The sequence below is a fragment of the Tursiops truncatus genome, chromosome 1 (assembly GCF_011762595.2).
Source record: "Tursiops truncatus isolate mTurTru1 chromosome 1, mTurTru1.mat.Y, whole genome shotgun sequence".
NCBI classification, from domain to species: Eukaryota; Metazoa; Chordata; class Mammalia; order Artiodactyla; family Delphinidae; genus Tursiops; species Tursiops truncatus.
In genome coordinates, this window is record NC_047034.1 from 40379945 (window position 1) to 40407371 (window position 27427).

Consider the following 27427-nt stretch of genomic DNA (forward strand, 5'->3'; position numbering starts at 1 on the left):
CCCTATGATGCAAATGTTGTTGCATTTAGTGTTTTCCCAGAGGTCTCTTAGGCTGTCTTCATTTCTTCTCATTCTTTTTTCTTTATTCTGTTCTGCAGCAGTGAATTCCAGCATTCTGTCTTCCAGGTCACTTATCCGTTCTTCTGCCTCAGTTCTTTTCCTATTGATTCCTTCTAGTGTAGTTTTCATTTCAGTTATTGTATTGTTCGTCTCTGTTTGTTTGTTCTTTAATACTTCTAGGTCTTTGTTAAACATTTCTTGCATCTTCTTGATCTTTGCCTCCATTGTTTTTCCGAGGTCCTGGATCATCTTCACTATCATTATTCTGAATTCTTTTTCTGGAAGGTTGCCTATCTCCACTTCATTTAGTTGTTTTTCTGGGGCTTAATCTTGTTCCTTCATCTGGTACATAGCCCTCTGCCTTTTCGTCTTGCCTACCTTTCTGTGAACGTGGTTTTTGTTCCACAGCCTGCAGGGTTGTAGTTCTTCTCGCTTCTGCTTTCTGCTCTCTGGTGGATGAGGCTATCTAAGAGGCTTGTGCAATTCCCCTGATGGGAGGTACTGGTAGTGGGTAGAACGGTAATTTTTTTTAAATTTTATTTATTTTATTCATTTATTTTTGGCCGCATTGGGTCTTCGTTGCTGCGCACAGGCTTTCTCTAGCTGCAGTGAGCAGGGGCTACTCTTCGTTGCGGTGCACATTTCCCATTGTGGTGGCTTTTCTTGTTGCAGAGTATGGGCTCTAGGTACATGGGCTTCAGTAGTTGTGGTGCTCCAGCTCAGTAGTTGTGGCTCACAGGCTCTAAAGGAGAGACTTGGTAGTTTTGGCGCACGGGCTTAGTTGCTCCACGGCATGTGGGACCTTCCTGGACTAGGGCTCGAACCCATGTCCCCTGTATTGGCAGGTGGATTCTTAACCACTGTGCCACCAGGGAAGCCCTCATTATATTCTTAATTCACACTTAACATTAAATATTAAATTAGATAATAATTAGACCAGATAAGCATCACTCTTTTTGCATAGTTGGGCAAAGATGAATCAAACAAAACAATATTTACTCAGATCCCAAAACTGTTGTTAGCCTTAGCATATTATTGAACTCACTGCAGTAAAAATTTGCTATTCTGTGGTGAATGATAGAGCTCAGATCTGGTAATGCTTTTTGTATGTTGTGAGGTCTGTAAATTTCATGTAGCAATTTTCCCCGCCTCCCTTCTGTATTGTGGCCTAACTGGCTACCTAAATGTTTATTGAATGACTGTTTTTGCTTTGGGATCTAATCCTCCTTTTTTGTTTTTAGGGTGCCAGCTTGATATGTTGTTTAATAGCTAGTAAATTAAGGCACATTTTGGGCTAGACTCCTGCCTTTTATAGCTATTAGGTTACCATAGAAAAAAAGTTTAGTGTTTTTGCCTTTCTCCTTGAAAGGTTGATGTAGGTGTGATGTAGGTAAGTTGAACTAAACATTACTTTTAATTCTGATTTGTGGCAGCAAGTGAATATTTTGCTATTACAATAGTCCCCCTTTATCCACGGTTTTGCTTTCTGCAGTTTGTTACCTGGGATCAACCGCAGTTCGAAAATATTAAGTGGAAAATTACAGAAATAAACAATTCATAAGCTTTAAATTGTGTGCCATTCTGAGTATCATGTTGAAATCTCCCATCGAGATGTGAATCATATCTTTGTCCAGCATATCCAGCCCATTAGTCACTTAGGAGCTACCTCTGTTACCAAAATCGACTGTTATGGTATTGCAGTTCTTGCGTTCAAGTAACCCTTATGTTTTACTGAGTAACAGCCCCAAAGTGCGAGAGTGGTGATGCTGGCAGTTTAGACATGCCAAAGAGAAGCTGTAAAGTGCTTCCTTTAAGCAAAAGGCGAAAGTTCTCAACTTAATAAGGAAAGAAAAAAAGCATATGCTGAGGTTGCTAAGATCTATGGTAAGAATGAATCTTCTATCTGTGAAATTCTGAGGAAGGAAAAAGAATCGTGCTAGTTTTGCTGTCACACCTCAGACTGCAAAAGTTATGCCCACAGTGCTTAGTTAAGATGGAAAAGTCATTAAATTTGTGGTTAGAAGATATGGGTTTGGTGCCATTTGAGGTTTTTCAGTCATCCAGTTGGGGGGGGGGGGTCTTGGAACTTAGCTCCCATGGTTAAGCGGGGAATACTGTATTTTTAAGATGTTTGGCACTTTTTAGTAGAAGGCTTGTTAGGACTTCTAGTTTATTCACTGTGGTGCACAGACATTTCTTCCTGAGCCCTGTACTTATATGATTTGGTTCATTACTTCCCAAGTGTGGATTTTTTTCCCACTGTAGTTTTATAGAAAGACTTGAAGTTTTTCTCTTTTTTTTTAGTTGGTATTGATACACTGCCCCTTATAATTCAGTTTACTCTTACCTGGAGGTTTCTGATCCTGCATTTAAGGAACTCTGGAGATTAAGCTGAGGTAGGTTAGTGGTCCACTGGAGAAGGGTTCCCAGTGAGTATGGAGTGCAAAATAGTCTTCTGAATTAAATATTTTTTAGGTATTATCTTTGTTTTCTGGCTCCTGTAAGTTAATATTTTCAATGAATGATGCAACACAGTAAATAAATCCCAAAATCTACTAGCTTAGGAGACCAAACTGTGCATATATATTTAGTTTTTTAAAAACTGTTACCAACTCATGACATTTTTTAATGAGATCTGAAATATCCTTACTAAGTTAGTAAGGGAGGTATGTTTTTGGTGTGAAGTAATGACTTAAGGTAAAATTTTATAGGCACCATCTTAGCTTTTATTTCACTTTGTCTTGTAGTTGGTGTATGAATTCTTCTTAAGGTTTTTGGAGAGCCCTGATTTCCAGCCTAGCATTGCAAAGCGATACATTGATCAGAAGTTTGTACAACAGGTAAGGAATTCTTCTGTCTTAAATTTTTATATTCATCTTAGCAATGGTTTATTAACTTGTGATTAAAATAGTCTTTCAAAACTTTAAGGATTTCTGTTTAACAGCACTTAATATTCTTGCCAGGCAATGAAAATAAAAGTAAGTAGCTTTGAGAACACAAGAGTATTTTTTAATCAAGGGTGGCCTTCTAGTGAAATCAATCAAATTATCCTATCCAATCCTAAATCCTTATAGTTGTTTTATAAAGACCAGAAAAGCAAGCCTTTCTGGAATATCTAACTTAGAAAATTTGGTATAACCAGGGGGGAAACCTTTTTTAAAATTTTTAAGTCTTTGAGCTTGAACTTGACATATGGTTCTAAGCACTGTGACTTTGAAATGACAGAGGGTGGAAAAAATAGAAATGGAATTATTGTTAGAAGTTTGGGCTTTATGCTCCTTTCTTATCATCAAGTGTCACTTACCTTTCCTTTTTTTTCCCCCCCCTTCCCATCTTAGGCATTCTAGCCACCCAGTTCCTAAACCACAGATAAAATGGGATCTTTAAGAAGAAAAGGAGATAGAGTTAAACATGTGTGATACCTTCTTTCTTTTTATAAGTTGATTATTAGTTGGTTCTTTTGGAACCTTAAATACTCAAAATTAGTTTCTCAGAATGTGTTTATTTTTATTTTCAAAATCTTTTCAACAATTTAAAGGCCTCTTTTTAACTATGTGGTCTTTGCTGGCCCTAGACAAAATTGTGAAGTAGACCAAACCTCTGTGGGTCCATTTTCTCTTTTGAAATACGTATCTGTAAGTTGGGTCTCATTAGGAATTCTCCTCTTCTAAACTAATTAGCATTTTAAAGAAAGGTAGGAGATGGGTGGAAGGGTTGTAATGAAGTGCTGAGGCCAGGATTAAAGATCATTACAAGGACGTTTGCTGCCCTCTTCCCACCATTGTGTGTCCCCTAGCATAAAGATTATACAAGCATGAGTTCCACGTATTTGGAGTTCATTTTTGGTCATTTCCTGTAATTACCAGATAAAGTATTTTGACTAGTAGCTGTGAAGTATTGATAAATGAAGAATATTGTCAAGAATATGTCCTTCAGCCATTCAAGTAGTTCTTCATAAACTATGAAGAAATATTAGGTGTGTGTTAACAGTAAAATGTTAATTTCATTTCAATAACAAGTTAAAAGCAGTCTGATTAAATGGAGCTATGTTATTTTGGTAATTGCAAATGAATGCATATTTATTTCCTTCTATAGCTCTTGTGTGCTACAGAAGGAATACAGTGTATTAAGGAACTTCAGTAATGCCATGTTAAATTGTATTTAAGATAATAGCAGGTTGAGTGGAACAATTGCCTTAGGGCTTCCTCACTCTGGAGCTTGAGGTGTTTTGGCTGCTGGATTATTCATTGGATTTGAGGGGGAACAAGAAGAAAACTGGTAGGGTAGGATCCATTTTCTACATTCTACTCTGAGTGCCTGAAATATCTGAGAAGCCAAGGCCCAATAATTTGTTTCTAGCAGTTTATATCACTGTGATTTCACAGATCACTGCTCTGAGGTATTCTTAGTATGTTGCTTCCATAAATATTACTATGAGAATTCTCAGCTTTTGTATTTTGAAATTATTTGATTAGGTGGTAAGTTTAAGACAAGTACAGGAGAAAAATCTAAAGTATAAATTTGGACATTTATCATTTCAAGAGAAGAAAACAAGTGTGTAGTTCCAGGTTATGTTCAAATCATAGGATTTCAGAAGAAGGAAGCTAAGAATTATTGAGTGCTTTTTATGTGCCAGGCACTGTCCTTATATGCTTTTATATAAAGAGCTAGACCATAGCCAAATTCACAGAGCTAGAAAATGGCACAATCAGGATTTGATTATATATAAATAGATTGTTTTATTTAGATTGTAATATTTCAAAATAACTTATTTAAATAGATTTGACACTTAGCTAACAACTGTTCTCTACTATTTTACGTTGACCCTGAGGATCAACTTGTATTACATTATGTTTGTTCTTGAATTAGACATAGGAAACTTAACAATTAAGGGTTCCTTTTATTAATTTCAAAGCATATCTTCCAAGTAAACCCAACATCAGAACTTGGATTTGAGTGTCTTAAGTGAATAGTTTAGCTATTTTAATTAGAATAATTTAAAGTGACTTAATTAGGTATATTAACATAAATTCTCATACTCTGTGGATATTTTTTGCTGGAGCCGCATGCAGTACTTAATAATCTAGCAAACAACAAATGCAAACTATAAGCCAGACACTTCAGGGTTATATAAATGTGACTAAAGTCATCACTACTCTCAAAGAATACCCACTCTTGTAGAAGAGATACACATGTAAACAATTACATATAATTCAAGACAGAATGGAAAAAGAACTTAAGGTTCAGAGCATGCCATCATGACTGTAATTATCAATCCCAAAGTACAGAACATAAAATTCCTTGACAACTTCATAGGTAATTGTATTCTATAAAGAGAGGTTTTGTATATTTTTTCCTAAGAAAATCCAGTGTTTCATTTAAAATACAGTAATACTTTTTTTTGACTGAAGAATTTCAGTTTCTTTACCATTTTAAAATGGAAATTTGAGCTTTTGATTTTAAATTTTTCAAAGATCTATTTGTCCTGCCTTTGCTGAAGAGTTGTGTAGAGGTGTAGGAAAATGCTGATTTGGCCAATTTGAACTGGTTTAAAATTTTTCAGCCATTTGCTAAGCTGACTTTAATAAAAATCTGTAGTCTCATCTTTTATTTCAGTGTTATTTCATGAATGATTTTCACTCTGTTAGCATATATCTACCAATATTTTACCTATTAGCTAAATATTAATCTTTGAGCTGTTGGCATGGTGACTTGAATGTTTTTAGTGTAAGATCACAAAAAAAAAAGAAGCCTTAGTTTGTATAAATTTGCCTAGTAAACTAGAAATATGCATTTGTGCATGTGTATTTTTTAAACTTCATTTATTTAACAATTTGTGGTCTACAAGCTTAAGATTCTGTATGTAGTTTTGACATACTATCAAAAAACATTTAAAAATCTCTCACATTTCAACACTTTAAAATTATGAGCCGTGTTTAGTAGTCAGGAGTAGGTCAGCATTTTAAAATGAGTGGCAAGGCCAAAAAACAATATTCCACTTCTTGAAGTGTTTATATTATTTATTGTGTGTCATTTTTCAAAATGAAATTAAAAAAATACTCCATAAGCTCTTATTTATTTCATTATTTAGCAAGAATAAAGTCAATCTGATGAGGCAGAATCTTTTTAAAACTTTTAAAGCTTTTGTGGATTATCTTAAAATCAAAATTAGAATAGAGTGAAGTTTTAGCTCGATTATTTTTAAAAAGTAATTTCTCAGATTTTTTTTAAAGCTCCTGGAGCTTTTTGATAGTGAAGATCCCAGAGAACGCGACTTCCTGAAGACCGTTCTGCATCGAATTTATGGGAAATTTCTTGGATTAAGAGCATTCATCAGAAAACAAATTAACAACATTTTCCTCAGGTAAATTGGTTGTATATTCATATACAGCACTTTTTTTCCCCTTCCATATTTTCTTTTTATTCCAGTTCTTTTAGGTTAATTTTTTTAAATAAATTTATTTATTTTATTTATTTATTTTTGGCTGCGTTGGGTCTTCATTGCTGCTTGCAGGCTTTTCTAGTTGCGGTGAGCGGGGGCTACTCTTTCGTTGTGGTGCACGGGCTTCTCATTGCGGTGGCTCTCCTGGTTGCGGAGCATGGGCTCTAGGTATGGGGCTTCAGTAGTTGTAGTGCGCGGGCTCAGTAGCTGTGGCTCGCAGGCACTAGAGCACAGGCTCAGTAGTTGTGGCACACAGGCTTAGTTGCTCCGCGGCATGTGGGATCTTCCCGGATCAGGGCTCGAACCTGTGTCCCCTGCACTGGCAGGCGGATTCTTAACCACTGCACCACCAGGGAAGCCCCTTTAGGTTAATTTTTTTTTTTTTAACATCTTTATTGGGGTATAATTGCTTTACAATGGTGTGTTAGTTTCTGCTTTATAACAAAGTGAATCAGCCACACACACACACACACACACACACACACACACGTTCCCATATCTCCTCTCTCCCGCGTCCCCCTCCCTCCTACCCTCCCCATCCCACCCCTCCAGGCGGTCACAAAGCACCGCGCCGATATCCCTGTGCCATGTGGCTGCCTCCCACCAGCTATCTACCTTACGTTTGTTAGTGTATACATGTCCATGCCCCTCTCCCGCCCTGTCACAGCTCACCCCTCCCCCTCCCCATATCCTCAAGTCTGCTCTCCAGTAGGTCTGTGTCTTTATTCCTGTCTTACCCCTAGGTTCTTCATGACATTTTTTTTTCTTAAATTCCATATATATGTGTTAGCATACGGTATTTGTCTTTCTCTTTCTGACTTACTTCACTCTGTATGACAGACTCTAGGTCTATCCACCTCATTACAAATAGCTCAATTTCGTTTCTTTTTATGGCTGAGTAATATTCCATTGTATATACGTGCCACATCTTCTTTATCCATTCATCCGATGATGGGCACTTAGGTTGTTTCCATCTCTGGGCTATTGTAAATAGAGCTGCAGTGAACATTTTGGTACATGACTCTTTTTGAATTTTGGTTTTCTCAGGGTATATGCCCAGTAGTGGGGTTGCTGGGTCATATGGTAGATCTATTTGTAGTTTTTTAAGGAACCTCCATACTGTTCTCCATAGTGGCTGAACCAATTCACATTCCCACCAGCAGTGCGATAGGTTAATTTTTAAAGTCTGAAACTTAGAAACTTAACTGATAGTATTTGAGTCATTTTTAGCCTGTTTTATGGATATCATTTGATTGCATCTAACTCTTTCTTGTAACTTCTCATCTAAATGGATAGTAGTAATGAAGACAGTTTTAATAGATAATACCAGTGTTACTGATGTTTAAAATTTATTGAGAGGAGAGTTTGTCTGGTTATGTATTTGAGCACTTGTTTAAAAAATTTTGTATAAATACTATTTAAATCAGTAGCTCTTGGCAGTATTTTCATTCAATTTTCTGACAAAGCTAATTAAATTTATCTTTTGACTACTTTATCAATGAAATCTATTGATTAGTTGCTTCAGATTAGGAGATTTTGCTTTAATACCCAAATTTCAGGTTTGGTTTGTTTGAGTTGACAATGTGGCAAAATTAGGCTAGCATTTTCACACTGTAACAGTCAGAGATGAGAAATATTGCCTCCTCTAGAGAGATCATCTTTGTCCAGCTCTCTGTCGTTCTCTCTGGGGCCCTGCCCATCATTTATGGTATCTGCCCTGCCTATCCTGTCATCATTTGAGTCTATGACTCCCTACTTTAAAGGCGACCCTAATCTTAGAAAGCTAGTCAGCCTGTGTAGTTTAGGCTTAGAGAAATTCTGAGTAAAAGTGGCTTTATTACATGAGTCCTTTTCTCTTAGAGTTACCTATGTATGAGTAGAGGTTTCCTATTTTAAAAAGTATTTCTTTGAGAAGACCCATCTTTCTTATAAATTTTAAAGTAAAATAAAATATTCCAGATGAAATTATATTGTTATCTTAATATATAGCAAATTTTAGCAAAAGTATATGTGGTTTAATAGGAAATAGACCTTTTATAAGATTGCTAAGAAGTAACTGATTGGGGGCCAAATGGCTTACAAAGAATTCATTCCTAAAGTGTGCTTGAACATTTCGTATATTTGCCCCTTAGATTTCTTTGTACCTTCCTACATCTTTCTCTCAGTTTAATTTTCTGATGTTTGATTTTTCTTTATATCTATCTTTATTTTAAATTTAGGTTTATATATGAAACAGAGCATTTCAATGGTGTTGCTGAACTCCTTGAAATATTAGGAAGGTAGGTCAGTTTTTTGTTCTTTTTAAGAATTAAGTAACTTTGAATGCTTTCTGTATTAAAATAGCTGGGATTGGAGAAATTATTTCATATTTTAGAGTTTGAATGTATAGTATAAGGCATAGTTTCTCAACTGAATTCTTATTATAGCTTTTTAGGGGGTCAGCATATTAAAATAGTGCCATGCAAGACATCTGTTTCAGAATAGACTTGTGCTTTTGAAGCTGTGGCATATTTTATGCCTGATCTTGCCAGACTGCCTCAGAAACCTATAGGATCTGCTTGGGAAGAGATGAAATAAGTTATAGTGAATATTTGGTGAAGTTACAGGAATTCTTGTTCAGGTGTTGATAGATCATTCCTGTACATCTGTTCTTTTTAGAAGAATCTACAGCCTTTGATTTTAGTTTATATGAATATTTTTGCCTTCCTTATTCACCACATAGCAGTATTAACATGAGAGAAGTTTAGACCCTCTATTTATGTTTAGACAATGGTTTTTGTCTCCTCTGTTAATACTTAGAGAATGATTATGGAGAGAACTACTTCTTAATTTCAGATCTTTCAATAAAGTAAGAGAAACTACCCATTTACTTTAGAATATATTGAAAATTCTAACAATATTGTGATATTGACTCTCCGGTGCTTTAGAGAAGAAAAATAAAGGCATGAATAAGTGATAGGCTTTATAGAAAACATAAAGTTGCTTACTGGGACATTAAATTGGCAGTCCTCGTTTTCTTTTGGGATCACTGAATGACTTAAAGGAGCAGACTTCACAGTGATAGTCTAACGTAGTTTGCAGATGAGTAAGTCATTCAACACCAGGACTGAAGCAGAGCAGTTCCTAGGTACTTGGGGATGTAATAACTTTTAGAAATAAAGTAGTAACTACGTAACCCTTCCCCTGCCTTTTTTTCCCTCCAGTATTATCAATGGCTTTGCATTGCCACTGAAAGCAGAACATAAACAATTTCTAATGAAGGTTCTTATTCCTATGCATACTGCAAAAGGATTAGCTTTGTTTCATGCTCAGGTAAGTTGCAGGAGATTTCAGGTGAAATGAATGTTGTTTCAAAGACTGATATAAAGGCAGAGAAACTGAGAAGTATTGAGGTGGCAATTTTAAGTATATTTAAGCAATTTGCTTTTGTAAGTTGCCCAAAACAAATTTTTACTATATCATAATTTTTAAAGCATTATGATATTTAGTGTTCTTAAATAAGCTGAATGAACTGTAAGTATAGATATAGGAAAGATCAAGTTCTGTTCTGGTCCAGGCCCTGACCTAACTCACTGTGTGACTTCGATAAATCCCACATATCTGCAGAATGTTCCATCTAGCCTCAATGACCTAGTTAGAGAATGGTTTTAGTTTCCTCCATTAATACTCAAAGAATAATATCATATCGGCATAGGCGTACATGTTAGAAACATGCTGAAAAACTAAACTGTTAGCTCTAGTCTTATTTCAGTCAACTTTATTTATCTGTGTAAGTATCTATTAATTTAGTGTGCTATAGTTTACACTTCTGATTTGTAAGACAAAGGCAGTGCTTTTAATTCCCCAAAGAACTGGTCTGCCACCTAAATGATATCGAAAGATTGATATGTCCAACTACATTTTCTTTAATATTTCAGTTAACTTAATATTCAGAAGTTACTACTGAAAAAAGGATTTTTTTTTTTTTTTTTTTTTTGGCGGTACGCGGGCCTCTCAGTGCTGTGGCCTCTCCCGTTGCGGAGCACAGGCTCCGGACGCGCAGGCTCAGTGGCCATGGCTCACGGGCCCAGCCGCTCCGCGGCATGTGGGATCTTCCCGGACCGGGGCACGAACCCGTGTCCCCTGCATCGGCAGGCGGACTCTCAACTACTGCGCCACCAGGGAAGCCCAAGGACATCTTTTTTGAAGTAGAAGTTACTTGCACAATTATGAGTATATTCATTTTTATATATTGCGATAAAGTTTGTCAAAATGAGGTAGTTTTGTTAGCTAAATATAAAAATCCTGCATTACTAAATGTTATTTCATTCAGTAATATTTATAAACTGTCCCTTGTATTTTAGCTAGCCTACTGTGTTGTACAGTTCCTGGAGAAAGATACAACACTAACAGAACCTGTAAGTGTTTTACTTATTTTTATGTTTTTGGTCTACACTGTAGCATTTTATTTTAGCTTTCTTTATTCCCTTATAGAGTACCAAACAGTAGTAATAATATATTTTAAACTAAAATCATTTAGAAGAAGGAAAGTGAGGTTAATCTGTATTCAGAGAACAAGATTGGGATGGGGAGCTCTCATGAGTTATAAGATATGTCTTGAGTAACTTAAATGTAGATTAAAGTTAATATATAGTAGTTAAGATGTGTGAGGACAGGATCAAATGACTACAGTGAAATTTTATATACATGGTACCTTCAGTGATAGTCTTTTTAATCTTCATTCACCTTTTGAAATTAAAACATACTTTAAGGGTCCCAAAACTATTCCCTTGAGTTTTGTGTTTTCTTTAGAAATAGGATTTCCCCTCTTATTAACGGTAAACCACATGATAGGGATTGAAAACATTTCCTTGCCTTTGGTGATTAAGATATAATCTAGGAATTAAAGATTGTTTACTTTATGAATCAACATAGCAATTCAGTCTTTGAATTCTGCTGCTTACTAATTGTCTATAATACAAAGATTCAGGAGAGAATAAAAATGTTATCATGAAAATTGAAGATTTAAGAAAAACATAAGTTCAGGGAAAAACAGAAAAGGACAAAAACATAGAAAACAACATTTTAACCTTGGTGAAGTAAGTATTTTGAGAGAGTGTTTTCTAGGTATCCTAAATATTTAAACTAACAGTTCTTGAAGAATAGCAAGGGGTTTGAAGGATTTAAATTGTATGATTTTCTTTATATTAGAGTTTTCTGAGGCTAGGGGCACTTGAAAAAAATTATGTACTTAGTGTTCTCCCTTTGACTTGAGCTTTGTCTGTGTAAAGGAACGAAAGATATTTTTCCACTCCCTGATGTTTAGAGTTTTAGACTTTTTAGGCTTGCAGTTCTTTCTGGAAACAGCTAAAAACAGTTTTTAAAGACAAATAGGAGAATTAGAAGCCCAGTATTTACATGAAATCACATAAACCTCTAAAGTGAAGTAAAACTTAATGCAAATCCATGATAACTCTCATTAGAATTGAGACAAAGAAAACCCATAACATGGTTCATGCTTGGTGAATAATAAACAGATATAAATATAATTAAGTTAATATGGAGTGGATCGGGGAGACAGCTGATTTCTTTTTATAGAGTAAAAGGTTAGGGAGAGAGATGAGGGCCGGACATTTGGCTTAGATGAGTTGGGTTAATAGAAATAGGAGCAGCATGAGGAGGTAAAATGTCCAAGTTGACAAAGGAAAATATTTTTCAATTCATAAAGATCTGCAGATACAGAGATCTTGTAATTTCTACTATAGGCCATTCTAGCACCAAAATTAAGGCCATAGTACTTGGGTTTGAGCCCTAATACTCATTTTCTAGGAGCCTGGCGTTCATATCAAAGCTTCCTACAAATTTTAAATAAGTCAGAGCTTTAGGTAGTTTATTACATTCTTTATGTCCCTAGATCTTCTATTGAAATTATTTTATTTTCCAAAATGGAAATGACTTTATTGTTACTTCCACTTATGAAAGTAGTGTGTTAATTTGGTTCACACAAGACAAAATCATAAAGCATAATGTGGAGGAAGTTCCTTAAAATCGGATCCCCTAAAGATAACCATATAAATTGGTGAATATATTTCTATAAATTTTTTTCTGTACATATATTTATGTATAGGTTAAACAGTGGGACAGTGCTGACTAGGTTTTTTCACTTGTCAATATAATGTGGATACCTTTCCGTATTAATCTGCTTCATTTTTTCACTGGTCACATCAAATTCCATTATATGGATTATCATAACATATTTAATCAATCCCCAATTCATGGACACTTGAGTTATTGGAGTTTTCATTGTTAGAAGCATGTTGCTGGGTGTGGGGATGTTTTAGGGTATTGGAATTATTCTGTGTCCTGTCTGTAATGTTGGTTACAAAAAAAAAAAAAAATCTATGTGTGTATAAAAAACCCTGAGAACTGTACACCAAAAAAAGAAAATATTTTACTGTATGTAAAATTTTTAAAAATTACTAAGGGGGGAAAGTGGTGGGGGTGGTGGTGGTGGGATGACTTGGGAGATTGGGATTGACATGTATACACTAATATGTATAAAATGGATAAGATAATAATAAGAACCTGCTCTATAAAAATAAAATAAAATAAAATTCAAAAATTCAAAAAAATATAAAACCAAATTACTGAAATTAAAACCGTATTGCTGGGTCCAAGAGTACAGTGTGGGAAGGTGCCTATTTTCCCTTATCAGCCAGTGCTGAATATTGTTTTAAATTTTTGCTAGTCTAATAGGTATGAAATATTTTAATTGGCTTTTTAAATTACAGCCATCCTTTTATATGGTTATTAGTCATTTATATTTCTGTGTCCTTTGCCTACTTTTAAGCCTTTGCCTATTATATTTTGCAAAATTTTTTACCCATTTGGAGTTTTCCTTTTAACTTTGAATATACTGTTTTTAATATTTGCCTTTTTAAAGAACTAAAAATTTTTTATGTAGTGGAATCTATTCATCATTATGGCTTCTGGCCTTGATGTCATGCTAAGTAAAATCCTTCTACCCTTTGAGGTTATAAAAATACTCTCTAGTATCATATTCTAGTTATTTTATGGATTTAGTTTTTACGTGTAAAAACTTTATTCCATCTATAATAGTTTCCTAGGGCTGCCATGACGAATTACCACAACCTTGGTGGCTTAAAATAACAGAAATTTATTCTCTCACAGTTCTGAAGGCCAGAAGTCCAAAATCAAGGTGTCGGCAGGGCTGCACTCCCTCCAGATGCTCTAGGGGAGATTCCGTTCCTTGCCTCTTCCAGTTTCTGGTGTCTCCAGGTGTTCTTGGCTTGTGGCTGCATCGCTCCAATATCACATTGCTGCCTCTTCTTCGGTCTCTCCTCTGTGTTATCTCTTACAAGGATACTTGTCATTGGATTTAGGGCCCACCCAGGATGCTTTCATCTTGGGATCCTTAATTATATCTGTACAGACCCATTTTCCAAATAAGTCACATTCATAGATTTCAGAGATTAGGACATGAACATATCTGGGGGCCACCATTCAACCCACTCCACCATTTGAAATTGAAATTTTTGTGTGACACGGGTAAGGAATTGTTTTAGTTTTCTATTGCTGCATAACAAATTATCACAAAATTTCGTGGCTTAAAACAACAAACATTTATTATTGCACAGTTTCTGTGAATCAGGAATCCAGGCATGACTTAGCTGTGTCCTCTGCCTCAGGGTTTCTCACAAGGCTGCAGTCAAGGTGTTGGCCAGGTATAGGGTTGCATATAAAGTCTCAGATGAGGAAGGATCTGCTTCTGAGTTCACGTGACTGTTGTTAGCATTTGGTTCTCAGATGCTGTTGGCCAGCAGCCACCCTCAATTCCTTGGTACTTGGGCCTTTCCAACATAGCAGCTTGCTTTATCAAAGCTTGCAAGACAAGAAGGCCCCTAGAGAGTCTGCTCATAAGATGGAAGTCACAATCTTTTGTAAATTTCTCATGGAAGTGACATTCTGTCCCTTTTGCCACATTCTGTTGGTTAGAGGCAAGTCAGTTAGAGGCCAGTCCACACTTCAAGGAAGGGCTCAACTACACAAGAGTGTGAATTCAGGAAGTAAGGATCATAGGAGATCATTTCAGGAGTCTGCCTACCAAAGGAGCTACATTTTTTTCCTAACTGGTGAGCCACCAGTTCAAGTACCACCAATTAATTGACTAATTCAGCTGTTTCCCAGGAACTGAAATGCCGCCTTTGTCATATATTAAAACCTCATATATACTTGAGTCTGTCTAGATATTCCTCTGTGTCATATATCTTCTCTGTCAGTTTCCATGCTACCTTATTGTTCTAATTATTTTTCTCTGATTATTGTAACTGATACTTTGTTTTAAAAGGTATTGATTTTTACGTACTTATCTTTTATCTGACCACATATTGAATTTTCCTACTCATTCTAGTAATTTTTCATCTTTTAATATTTAAGCGGTATATAATTATCATACACTTAGACAAATAAGTATAATTCTGATATCCCTTTTCAACATTATTCATCAGATTCTTATCTTACTGGATTGGCTCCAGAACAGTGTTCTTCCCCAGTTTTAATTTGGATGAGTGTTCATTACTAGACAAGACCAATAACTAAATTTACTTAAAAGGCTGTCAGAGATTTATTTCCACAAAAGCACCAGGCCCAAATGGTTTTACTGCCAATTTCCAAGAGACCATTATATAAGTTGATTGCTGATGGTTTCTGATAAATTCTTAGTTCTAGCTTACTAAATTGTTATCAGAATATATAATCAATCAAAAAATCAAATAACTGTTCAAAATCTTTTGAGATGATCATACAGTTTTTTTTCCCCCCTTTTAACCTATAACTATAATGAATTGAACCATCCTGGAATTTCTGGAATAAGTTATTGGGTAGGTAGCAGCATTCTGTTAATATACTGTTAATATTTGGTTTAATACAGATTTTTGCAACTATGTTTACTTAAATTCACAATCGCTTGTTTTGTTGTATTTGGGTTATCAAGACTGTGCCAGCCATGAAATAAATTGGGAAGCTTTCTGGCTTTTTTGGGTGCTTCATAATGGTTTAAATAACAGGAAGTATCTGTTCCTTAATTTCTCCTTAAAATAACCTCCCTTCCTCACCCCACCAAGTCATTATCTCATACTTTATCTTCTTAGTAGAAAGTAGCACTTACTACTATTAAAATTATTTTATTTATAAGTTTAATTGCTAACTTATGTTGGTCTTCCTGCTTCATGAAAATCAGGGACCTCCTTCTGTCTTATTCATCAGTGTGTCCCTGGCACCTAGAACAGTATCTGGTACAAAGGCACTCAATAAGTATCTGTTGAATTGGTAGAAGTCTAAAGCTGAGCAGAGTAAGGGGATATACATAGTTATTGAATACTGTTGTTCTCCTTCAGAATGAATATTGATATTATCACAATTATTTAAAATTTCCTGAGATTAACCAGCTTCTTTGCTTAATTCATGCTAAATAAACTTTTCCCTTTTTTGCAGGTGATCAGAGGATTGTTGAAATTTTGGCCAAAAACATGCAGTCAGAAAGAGGTGCATTTCATTCAACAAAAACAGTGCATTTTATTAGAACTTCTCAATCTCAGGGCTCTAAACCATGCTTCTTTGGGCTGGGTGTATCATCACTGCTACCAAGGGGGAGATGTTCTGTGGGGATTAGAGAGACTTGGTAGAATATCTGTACATCATAGTAAATTGCGTATACTGTCAAGAGTTTTTTCATCCACTGTTTAATTTGTAGGTTAACCTTCTCATTTGTGTTTTCTATATTAACATCATGTAATTTGTCATGTTTCTTAAAAGAAAATTTTTTTAACCTAGGTGATGTTTTTAGGAGAAATTGAAGAAATCTTAGATGTCATTGAACCAACACAATTCAAAAAAATTGAAGAGCCCCTTTTTAAGCAGATATCCAAGTGTGTATCCAGTTCTCATTTTCAGGTATGATGTTTTCAGTGAAGCCGTTTTTATTTTATACTATTACTTCTTTTCTCTTTTAGTTTTGACATTTCTAAATGTCTTTTTTTAGGTTGCAGAAAGGGCGCTGTACTTCTGGAACAATGAATATATTCTTAGTTTGATTGAGGAGAATATTGATAAAATTCTGCCAATTATGTTTGGCAGTTTGTACAAAATCTCCAAAGAACACTGGAATCCGTAAGTGTCTTTTATGTTGATTGTGTTATTTTTGTGTTTTTGTTTTTTTGACCCCTTTGTCATTTGATCTCATAACTCATACTTATGAAACCTGTACAGATTTGGAATTGATCCCAAGGTTAACGTCACATAGTTTTATTCTGTTCTGCACTGTGTTTTATGAAGTTGTATGTGTGTCTGTATGTTCTGGGTTTTTTTGTTGTTTGGTTTTTTTTTTTGTTTTTTTTTTTTTTTTTGAGCAGAGAAAGGTTTATTGCAGGGCCAAGCAAGGAGAATGGGTGGCTCTTGCTCAGAAACCCTGAACTCCTGTATGTTCTTAATTTCAACTTAGAATTGCAAATCTAGGGACTGTCTGGTGTGACATTCTGTACTAGTGTGTGGTTAAACCCTGTTGGGGAGACCAACCCAACATCTGCAGAGGATGCACAGGCGACTGTGTGCTGCCAGTATCCAGTCTCACCTCCACAGCTGGCCTAGCCCCGGGGGAAGCTTCAGTGCTCAAGGTCACATCAGTGATGTTGAGATTGCATACATTCTAAATTCTGTAACACCCTTATCCTGTGTTTTACTTTTCTTCTTACAAGTTACGGTAATTGGATCTTTTTCAAATTTCTTTTAATGCTGTTACTCAGGGTTTGTGATAGTAGACTCTAGAGCAGACAGGAAGCTGACCATAACATTTTTAGGGTTTAATCTAAGCATGATACAGTGGGAAGGACTGTATCATGGAAGGAGTTTTGGAATCAGACCGGCCATCTCTACTACCACTGGCTGTGTGACCTTGAGCAAATTACTAAACTTCTTGAACTTCAGTTTGTCAGCTCTAAAATGGATTGACTGAGTCAGCTAGCATCCAACCCATTTCAGAGATGATAGTGTTACATTTCCCATCTGTTAGCAGCATCAGTAACCCAGCACTGGCTTGTTTTCATTTTAGGACCATTGTAGCACTGGTGTACAATGTGCTGAAAACCCTCATGGAGATGAACGGCAAGCTTTTCGATGATCTTACTAGTTCATACAAAGCTGAAAGACAAAGGTATTTGACATTTTTATTTATAGACTTATCTGTACATTTTAGATTAGTTGAATGTGACTGAGTCCAATAAGGTATTCTAAGTTAAAATTATGTTTAAGAAGCCAATTGCTGCAGTAGGATGAATTGAGAGATTGGGATTGACATATATACACTAACACGTATAAAATAGATAATTAATAAGAACCTGCTGTATAAAATAAAATTCAAAAAAGAAAAAAGCCATTTACATTTAGCATTTCAATTTGAATGTCTCTAATAAGTACTTTAAAGTCATTTCCAGGTAAACTCCTAATGGTTAGATTATGATTTTAATGTGGATCATAAATTCTGTTTATCTCATTCTGAGCCTTAGACTTTATCAGTATGATAACATCTGCATTGTGAAATACAATTTATGCTGGATTTTAAATACTACTTTACATAATTATTTTCACATTTAGGAGAATTGCTTTTGTCCACATGGGCGTCCATAGTGAGCTTATTCTTCATCTGTTCCCTGCACAATAACTTGATAGTTTTTAAGCTTCACATTTTAACAGAGTGGTATTTTAAAGTCAGTATAGTTCCCTTTGGGGAAGGGGAGACTCACATAAGGATATGTCTGTGGCTGAGTACTATTACTGATACTTTGTTCCTTGCAATATATATTTTAGTGAATAAATGGTCACACACATTAGCATTTAGGAACTTGGCTTAGTGATTACCTCTTTCTGAAAATTTCATAAGTTACTACAAAATAATCTAAAAATCACTTCCTTCTCATATATTTATTTCAGTTTCAATAACTGCTGTACCTGAGCCTATTTATTTCTAATAAGTGTATTAACTATTCTGTTTGGAAAAGCTGATCTATTTTGACTGTAAGTTCCTAGTCCTGGTTTTCTGGTGGCAAGTAGAGAAAGGATCTCTCTTCTTCAAGGCCATCCTAGTCCATCAGTAACTAACTCAATGCATTCTTTCTTTTAAATAGCACCTTTCAGGCAGGAATAGAAATTAGGTACATAGTTTGAGTCCCAGGAAGCAATGTGAAGAAGGAAAAATGACTAGGATCATATGAAACTTATACTTGAAAACTGCATATTTCACATAACTAAGAGCGATCATTATATCTTACTGGCTGCGTAAATCAGCACTTTTGTCCCCTTAAAACATACGTAACTGCAGAACGGTAAGCCCATGGTTTTTTCACATGTTCATATAGCCCTTCAGAATAGTTTGGTCCAAGTTATTCAGAAATGTTCTCTTTAGAACTGAAATTAAGTAGTTGAAGCAGCATATTTTGAGTTTTGCTTTTTTAGAGAGGTTATTCAAACTTTAAAGTCTCCTTCTGACATGCAGGAGACAAGACATAGTAAGACACAGACTGGTTGGCAGCTAGCGACGTGGAGCCAAAAGGATATGGCTTCCACCTGGAAACGGCTCCAGGCTGACTCGTGGCCAGCCCTTCAGTCTGTCGGCAAGACCCCACTGCAAGGGGTTTACTGCAGGGGGTGACTAGGTACTTTGCCAACCATAAAGCACAGATGCCACAGTCGTGGTGGTGGTGGTGATAAAATGCAGGGAGGGAAGGCGAACGATAGCTTTCAGTCGGTACAGGAGCCACACGGATGTGGTATTACTCTCAGGAGATGAAGATGAGTAACGCGGTGCTCTAGGTAATATACAGTCTCAAATGCTTTAGTAGAGGGATTTAAGTGAAATGTGGGTGAACAGTCTGTTCTCCAGCCAACTGCCAAACAGCATGTTTCTTCAAGCTCTGAAATAAAAGTTTCTAACTGCAAAAGTCTTGATTTACAGGGAGAAAAAGAAGGAATTGGAACGTGAAGAATTATGGAAAAAATTGGAGGAGCTAAAGCTGAAGAAAGCTCTAGAAAAGCAGAACAGTGCTTACAACATGCACAGTATTCTCAGCAATACAACTGATGAATGAAGAAAGCCTTCCACCTCCGTTGGATAGGTGGTTTTGTACACTTTTCTGAAATATGTAAAAATTATGAAACCTCATCAGTATAATTAAAAGGCCAATTTTTTTTCTGGCAACTGTAAATGAAAAAAAATATATGGACTCAACATAGCTCTGTGCTATATCATGGCCATAGTATATTGTCACCTTTGTCTAATCATTGATTTGTGTCCCTCTTCTGAAGTTTCACAGAAATGAATGAGCTTTATCATCTGTGATATGAGTGAAATCATTACGGGAGTGGTAAGAATCATGACTTGAATTCTGTCTGGGTTGTGTTGCACATAGATACAGTAGAGTCTGCTCTGTGTATTTTTCCCTTTGATAACGTGCTTTCACATTGCTGCAGACCTTAGTTACATCCCAGGACAAAGACTTTCCTAAAGTAAAACTAAGGTGTACTTCTTATCCTTCCCTTCCTCTCTCCCAGAAATATGACGGAGGGAATTACTTGCCCCTAAGCCTTCCTTCACAGAGAGATATTACTGTACTCTGGAATTTGAGCAAAACCTTAAATTTCCAGGCTTTCTAAAGCACAAATTATACATAAAAGCTGGGAACGTAAACCAAATTCTTCAGATCGATCCTTATGGACATCCCCCTTCATCTGCAGCTCCCCAGAGCGCTGAGCACAGATTAGTGGGGGCAGTGCCGTGAACACAGCCTGCCTCTCAGTTCATTCCTCCTCTTCCTCCCAAAGGCTGAAGGCAGGGCCTTTCCAGTCCTCACAACCTGCCCTTCTCCAGTACCTCCTGATGCAGGGATGGAGGCTTTGAGTCCCACGGTGTGGTGATGCAGAGCGCTCATTGTCACTGCCTGGCTTTGTGTAAAGGAAATGCAGTAGGCTTCCTCTGTAGGGTTCTGAAAAAGCTGACTATAGAGAAGTCGTATATGTTTCTACTTGGTCAAGTATTTTCTCACATTTTGTTATCAGAGTACCATTCCAATCTCTTAACTTGCAGTTGTGTGGAAAACTGTTTTGTAATGGAAGATCTTTATTGGGGGATTGAGCAGCATTTAATAAATCTATGTTTGTATTTTGCCTTACGTCGACTTTGCTTTTTTTCAGCACTAAGGTTAGGTGCTCAGAAGAAGCCTGCCCCCCTTCATTCATACATATATACATACGTACGTACGTACATACATACGTGTATATAGAGAAAATTTTAAGGCAAATTGCAGGTTGTACACCAGTTAAAGACTAGGAAGACTGTGTGCCAGAGTCGAGTGTTCTAGCCATTTACCAAAGTATATCTGTTGTATAGAATTTTCACATAAAATTCTAAGTTCTAGGATATCCTTCCATCTTCCTTCATGTCCCTTTATGTTTGGAGGATGGGTTTAACTTACCTTAAATGTGTGTACATATGTACATAGTTTTAATGGAAATAGACCCATGGGATTTCCCTGGTGGTCCAGTGGTTAGGACTCCATGCTTTCACTGCCAAGGGCCCGGGTTCGATCCCTGGTCAGGGAACTAAGATCCACATGCTGCGGCCAAAATAAAATAATAAAATGAAATAGACCTAGGAGGATAAATCTCAAAATCTATAATAAGTAATAACAGCAGTGTTTTTTATGGGGGCAGGGAGATCGTTACAAAGTTTTCAACTACTGGTGTCTGCTTCTACTCTTTCACATCCACGAAAAACAACTCTAGCACACTATTCCTAGGTCACCGTGAAAGCACCTCGTTCTGCTCGCCGTGAGACCAGGAGAAACTCCTCTTCCTTTCGGGACGTGGCTCCTATCTTACGATGCTCTCAAATGGCCGCCACCTCAGCCGTCCAGGCCCAGTGCTCTTGCCAGATGCTGCACACTCACCTAAGGCCGGCCGGGATCACTGACAACGGGGGGGGCAGCACACGGAGAAGGAAAGGGTGACCCTGCTACAGAACACAGCAAAAGGCAAGCCCCAGCCTCCCCAGAAGAGACGGTTGGGTCTAAATGTCTATTTTGTGGACGGTCTAGGCATACATTCAGAGTAGATTCTGGCAGGCTGCAGCTAACAGCTGTTGTGGAAGAGAGAGCTAGAAATGCCCACTTCCTAATTAATTAGCTGCTTACTTGAAAGCACGTTCAAGAGGTCTCTCAACTTTCTACAGTACAGGAAGTACAGTTTTAATATGTTCATTGGAGCAAATTTTGTTAGCTATTTAATATTAAAGTGGTGTGTCATCTTTAGAGAGAATTTAAAAATACACATACCTGTTTTTCAGTGCTGCTAACGTAAGCTTTAATGCCTGGCTTTGCATTTGCCTTACAATAAGATTTTATAGAGACAGGACCTAGGCTAAGGTTTGTACCTGCTTCTGTGCCATAGAAAAATAGCAGGGAATATTTCCTTACACAAGTTCACTTTTAATAATTCAACCAAAAACCACAGTTTCTTGCTGCTAACTAGATATGAGATTAAAATTGCCCCACTCATACACTTGAGTTGTTCTCTTTGAATTATCTAAAACCGGGTTACAAAATTGAAGAAATGCTGCCAAGTCCTCTTTGGAGGCAAAGGGCATGTAAATAATTTAAAACTCTGGAACTAATCTTCATAACCTTAAATCAGCCAATGGCTACCGTGTGAAAAGTACCCAGAGGTTACTCATCTCTGTCACAGGCTGGGCTGAAAGCTCTGAGGGTCATCCTGAGGGCCCCTTTCTCAGATGGGTGGGGGGTTTGTAGGACAGGAAGAGCTAACACAGCTTATTCATGGGGCTTTATTGTCACTTCCTGACCACCTGCCATCTATCGCCTGCCCACCTTGCCCTTCCCTGGACGTGGTCATGATGTACCTCGGGAGTCCAGACCCGTCCATCGTGGAAGTCCAGGCTCACGCTCCCTTTTATTTGGAGGTCACGGAATGAAAGCGTACTGGTGCCTATTGATTTAGCAGATATGCATACTGGCACACTGATTCCTTTTGTATTAACCTAACTTTTATTCACCTATTAATGAAATCATCAAAATACACTGAGTAGGCACCTACTATGTACACATGTCCTAGTGTTTTTGTATGTTAATCAGTCCGAACTCACACCTGCATCAACCAACATTCTAGCCAGACAGGTAGGTGGCTAGTCAGTCCACAAGAGATCTAATTACTAGTTTTTCTAGTAGCTTTAAAAAAAAGTCTCATTTAATATTAAACAAGAGAGCGTGTCAGGGGCTGGCAGATGGCACCAGAGACGTGAGGGGTTTTGCATTCCTCACACACGGTACACTGGTTCCACAGCATGACCTCCACACCCAAAGAAGTCACTGGTGGGGGAGAAGAAAATCACACTCTCCTGTCCATTTAAAAAAATCTCAAGAAAAAAACCTAAGGTCAGAGCCTTAATCATCCTGTTAGACCTTAACTATACACCAAACCGAGAAGGAAGGCAGCTTCCAAAAACCTTCAGGAAACTGGATTATATCTAATTCCATCCTCCACACACCCTATTCATGTCATATGTCAAAAAATGTTCATTAATAATTTAAATACTTAAATAACAGTTAAGGTCATCCACTGGATCTGTTCCATTGGGCTCTAGACAGTCTCTCTGAGGACCAGTTAGAAGCTGCAGTGTGACAGGCAGGCCCCCAGCAAGGCTCGTTTCTTCAAGTGAGGACAGGATTGCTGGCAGCTAGGTTTACCAAAGCAGAAGTGATGAGAACTTCCATGAACTCGGGCAGTCCTTCAAACAACGCAAGCGACTTCAGCTTATGTGGTTCATTACCTGACCTCTTTTTTTAAGGTACCTCTTCCTAATTTTGATCATCCACTTCACACTCAGTTTGGCAAATTCTGCAGCTTTAAATAATGCCAAGAAGGCCCCACAGAGAAGAGCGATTGTGTTCCAAGGATTGGCGGTGATTATCTGCAAAACAGAAACAAACACAAGTTTCTCTGTTGGCTTCCATTTTTGATTTTCAGTGTTATTGTCAAAGAGCCCCTCCAATTATTGAGGCAACAAGAAAAACAACTGGTTTCTAAAACTGCCATAACTCCATACTTTGTCCATAGCTCAGTTTGAGGAGAAAAATACTAATCCCTCCCTATAATAAATTGATCCTGAAAGAAAAAACATTTTTTTCAAAGAGCTCTGCACAAACAAGGTACTCAGTCCTGAGCTTTAAATTTCTGGCTTAACCCACAATGTGACTGACCCTGCTTTGAGACAGATCTCCTCCCAACTATACACCCCATCTGTACAGTCAGTTCCTGTTTGCTTCCCATCTCACAGTGACTCTCACCTCCCCTCCCATCCAAGTCCAGCGACTGCCTGTCCTCCACTCACCTCATGGACTCCTGCCTGCAGATGGGCCCCTCCAATTTGCCCTGCCCGGGACGCTTTCCTCCCACCTTGAGTTACTAATCCTTCCAGGCCCCTCACAGCTTCCTCTGACCACTAAGCCAAAACCCTCTTGACTTGAGCAGAGAGATTTATCCCACAAACCCCTCTGGCAGGTCCTTACTGTCTGGAATTACGTCCTTTACAGCCCAGATTGTTTTCTCACTGACTGTGCAACTCCTTCAGGCCGAGGTCATGGCTTGTCTGAGTTCCCCGCTTGATAAACACACAGCACTTCTTTAAGACCCAGTTCAGCAGGGTGACCTCAGGCTCACTTATGAAAGTTACACCACCACCACCGACCACCACCACCATTTAGGACAGTTGTGAAGCTGAGGGACGACGCAAGTCAGTCGGCCTCGAGCTCGGGGCTTTACTTGGTCCATAATAGGACTTCATACTGAACACAGTAGGTTAAAAAACGTTGGATCACACATTTTACGTGTGGAGCTGAAGGCGCTCATTCTTCCACGTGGAGTCTTGATTCAGGGAGTCTGCACATGCCTACGTGTACACGGCCCAGCCAGGCCACGACTAACAGCGGTGATGGGATCATGGGGCACATCCACATCACAGAGACCCTGCCTGTTTGAGCCTCAGGTTTGAAATGTCTTCCCCCAACCCACGAGCACATCAGGACATACTGTGATGATCTACACAACAAACAGTATCAGATCTGGGACTGGCTCTGGTAAGTGGCGTCTCATGAATGTTCTTTTGGCAAAGCCGTCCCATCACCCCTCCCCTTCTGAGACGGTGAGTCTGGGACCTGGCATCAACTGATGCTCTCTTAAGTTCTGATTAGTACCTTTCTGCTCTGATTTACGACAAATAAAAAATGACTCTCATCCTACAGAGAACCAATAAAGGAGAATGGCTTCCAACAGCAGTAATCTAGATTATTAGCTTAATGCTTTCTACTTAGTTCATTCACTATCACTACCCAGTGGCTACGCTGGACTAAGCACCACGCTGGACACCAGATAAACGGTGAACAAAGACGAAGCCCTCACATTCACAGCGACGAGTCCAGGGTTAAAGATGAGATCAATTAAACACAAATGATACAGAAAATGAATGTCATAAATACAAAAGACACAGAAATCTGCACTGTGACAGAAGATGAGGACGGCCTGCAAGGATGCACCAACATGCCTTGGGGTGGGAAGTCCCCTCTCAAGATCGGAGATGATACTCACATCTTGGACTTTCTGGATGAAAGGATCTTTCCATTCAAAGACCACAAAAAACAACTGAGCACTTTTTTCGGCCGCTGGCCTCTGGTCAATGTAGTTAACCACGCTGGTCTAGGTAGAGAGGAGAGAAAACAGTGTTACACCGCTTCTGCGTCCCTTCCTGGCCAGGGCCACAGGGAAGGAGAGGGCAGTTAGCGGAGCTGAGACCTCGGCTCTCCTCGCACCAGCTTTTGGAGGGAGAGAGCCAAAACCCTCCTCTACACGATATCCCGAGACCGGTCCCAGAGCCAAGGCTTTACGCTGGTTTCCATCATTCTTTGAGGAAACGGACAGGATCTGGGGTGCACAATAGGTGTTTTGGATTGTCACTGAAATCTGTTGCTAGGTATCTGTACCTGATTAAACCATTTTCAAAGTACTGTGTAAGACTCACAACTAAAAGCCATAAAAATTCCAAATGTCAAAATACTTGACCTGAAGAGCTGAGTATTTCAACCCTTCCAGTCTGCAGGGACCAAGTACAGCCTCGCAGTTCCGCCCAGCTGAGCACTCCCTGGAAACACACGGTGAGCAGGCGTGCTTGGTGAGGCCTGCTTACAGCTTCTACAGGGGCTGTGAGGTGAAATGGAGAGCAGACGGGTTCCAGAGTCTGGCTGGGCCATCCTCTGGTCTGAGCCTCTGCTTTGCTCTCATAAAATGGGGGGACAAAATGCCATTTGGGGGACATTTTTTGTCTACTGAGTTGTAGAGAGGCTCTCATGAAACAACACACAGGAAAAGCATTTTAAACTTTAAAACATGATAGAAAAACATTATAAATTTTTTTTCAAAAGAGTTCACATCCCCCACCAAAGACTTCCAATGCAGATGATGCTGAGAGGCACACAAACATTCTACAGTGCACAGGCTCACAGGGGTCTGGCCCGCCGGTTTCAGATCACAGCTAGAGCTACCAGGAGAGCCGGGGTAGCCTGGGGAGACCTAACTGTAAGGTGAACACACTGAGTCTCCCTTTCTCCGCTGATTTGGGGGCCGGATGAGAAAGAACTTGGAGTTCTTGGAGAAAAGTGTGGCGTAAAAGTCCGGGAGATGACAGTTATCTTACAAAATACGAATAAGGACCTACTGCCAGAGGGTCGTTGCCCAAGGCAGGAAAAAAGCCCTGTCCCTCTGAAGAAAAATGGCTTCAAGCTGTTCCCAAAGGCCTCCAATCTGGAATCGTCCTAGGAGCGCGGCGTGGGGAGGGGCAGACCCGGACGAGAGCCCGGCTTCCATCCACCCTGTCGGTTGGAGTGGGTCCCTCTCCAAGCCAGCCCTTTCCTAAAGCTGCCCCTCGGAGTCCAGCCCAAATGGAAAACCTCCAAGGAGGAGGAGGGGATGCGAGAACAGAGCCGTCTCCTCGCTGCCTCTGCAGGCACCCAGCCACCGACACGCGGGATGGCCGGGCCCTGGGCAGGAATGCTGGCAAGATGGCAGCACCCCTGCAGAGGTGGAAGCCCCACAGGCAGGGGTGCGGCCCTGCTTTGGGTGGTGACTGCCTACCAGCCCTGCTGAGGCAACCAAAATGTCCCGTCCCTCCATCCCTCCACCCCCGGTGCCACGCTGTCTTCCAACATCCTCTCCAGCTGCCCCCAGGATCACGGCCTATCTCCTGGCCCCAGGTCAGGGGGCTGAAAGCTTTTTGATCAGGCTTCCCATTAGTAAAGAATTCTGAGCACGTGCCAACATATTTATAACTTTCTTAGAAAGGACATAACATCACTATTATCGTTCTAATGTTACATGCATTTTAAACATTCAAAAATAGAGAAAGGATGAGGTTTTAAAAATTAATACAAAAAAGAGGGGCTTCCCTGGTGGCGCAGTGGTTAAGAATCCGCCTGCCAACTCAGGGGACACAGGTTCGAGCCCTGGTCCAGGATGATCCCACATGCCGCAAAGCAACTAAGCCCGTGCGCCACAACTACTGAGCCCGTGCTCTAGAGCCCTCCAGCCACAACTACTGAAGCCTGCATGCCTCAACTACTGAAGCCTGCGCGCCTAGAGCCCATGCTCCGCAACAAGAGAAGCCACCGCAATGAGAAGCCCGCGCACCGCAACGAAAGAGTAGCCCCCGCTCGCAACAACTAGAGAAAACCTGCACCCAGCAACGAAGACCCGATGCAGCCAAAAATAATTAATTTTAAAAAATTAATACAAAAAGAAAGCTAGTATTTTCCTCCTGTG

At 38.7% G+C, this 27427-nt stretch overlaps 2 protein-coding genes across 3 annotated transcripts in view; one reads left to right on the forward strand and one right to left on the reverse strand.

Annotated features, from left to right (window-relative positions):
• Positions 1-20718, forward strand: part of PPP2R5A (protein phosphatase 2 regulatory subunit B'alpha) — a 91886-nt gene extending 71168 nt beyond the window's left edge. Inside the window, exons 4-13 of the mRNA XM_019952544.3 lie at positions 2808-2900; positions 6294-6424; positions 8722-8781; positions 9706-9814; positions 10846-10899; positions 15995-16045; positions 16334-16453; positions 16542-16669; positions 17607-17708; positions 19506-20718. Coding sequence (XP_019808103.1) covers positions 2808-2900; positions 6294-6424; positions 8722-8781; positions 9706-9814; positions 10846-10899; positions 15995-16045; positions 16334-16453; positions 16542-16669; positions 17607-17708; positions 19506-19638 — 981 coding nt within the window. The 3' untranslated portion in view covers positions 19639-20718. The remainder of the gene's footprint in view (positions 1-2807; positions 2901-6293; positions 6425-8721; positions 8782-9705; positions 9815-10845; positions 10900-15994; positions 16046-16333; positions 16454-16541; positions 16670-17606; positions 17709-19505) is intronic.
• PACC1 (proton activated chloride channel 1) overlaps positions 17708-27427 on the reverse strand; it is a 44255-nt gene continuing 34535 nt past the window's right edge. The window contains exons 7-8 of one of the 2 annotated variants that reach the window (XM_033853096.2): positions 25205-25312; positions 17708-23531 (exon numbers count right to left, since the gene is read on the reverse strand). In XM_033853096.2, coding sequence (XP_033708987.1) covers positions 23370-23531; positions 25205-25312 — 270 coding nt within the window. In that variant the 3' untranslated portion in view covers positions 17708-23369. Of the gene's footprint in view, positions 23532-25200; positions 25313-27427 lie in introns of those variants that run through there. The other variant, XM_033853099.2, reaches the window with a different exon arrangement.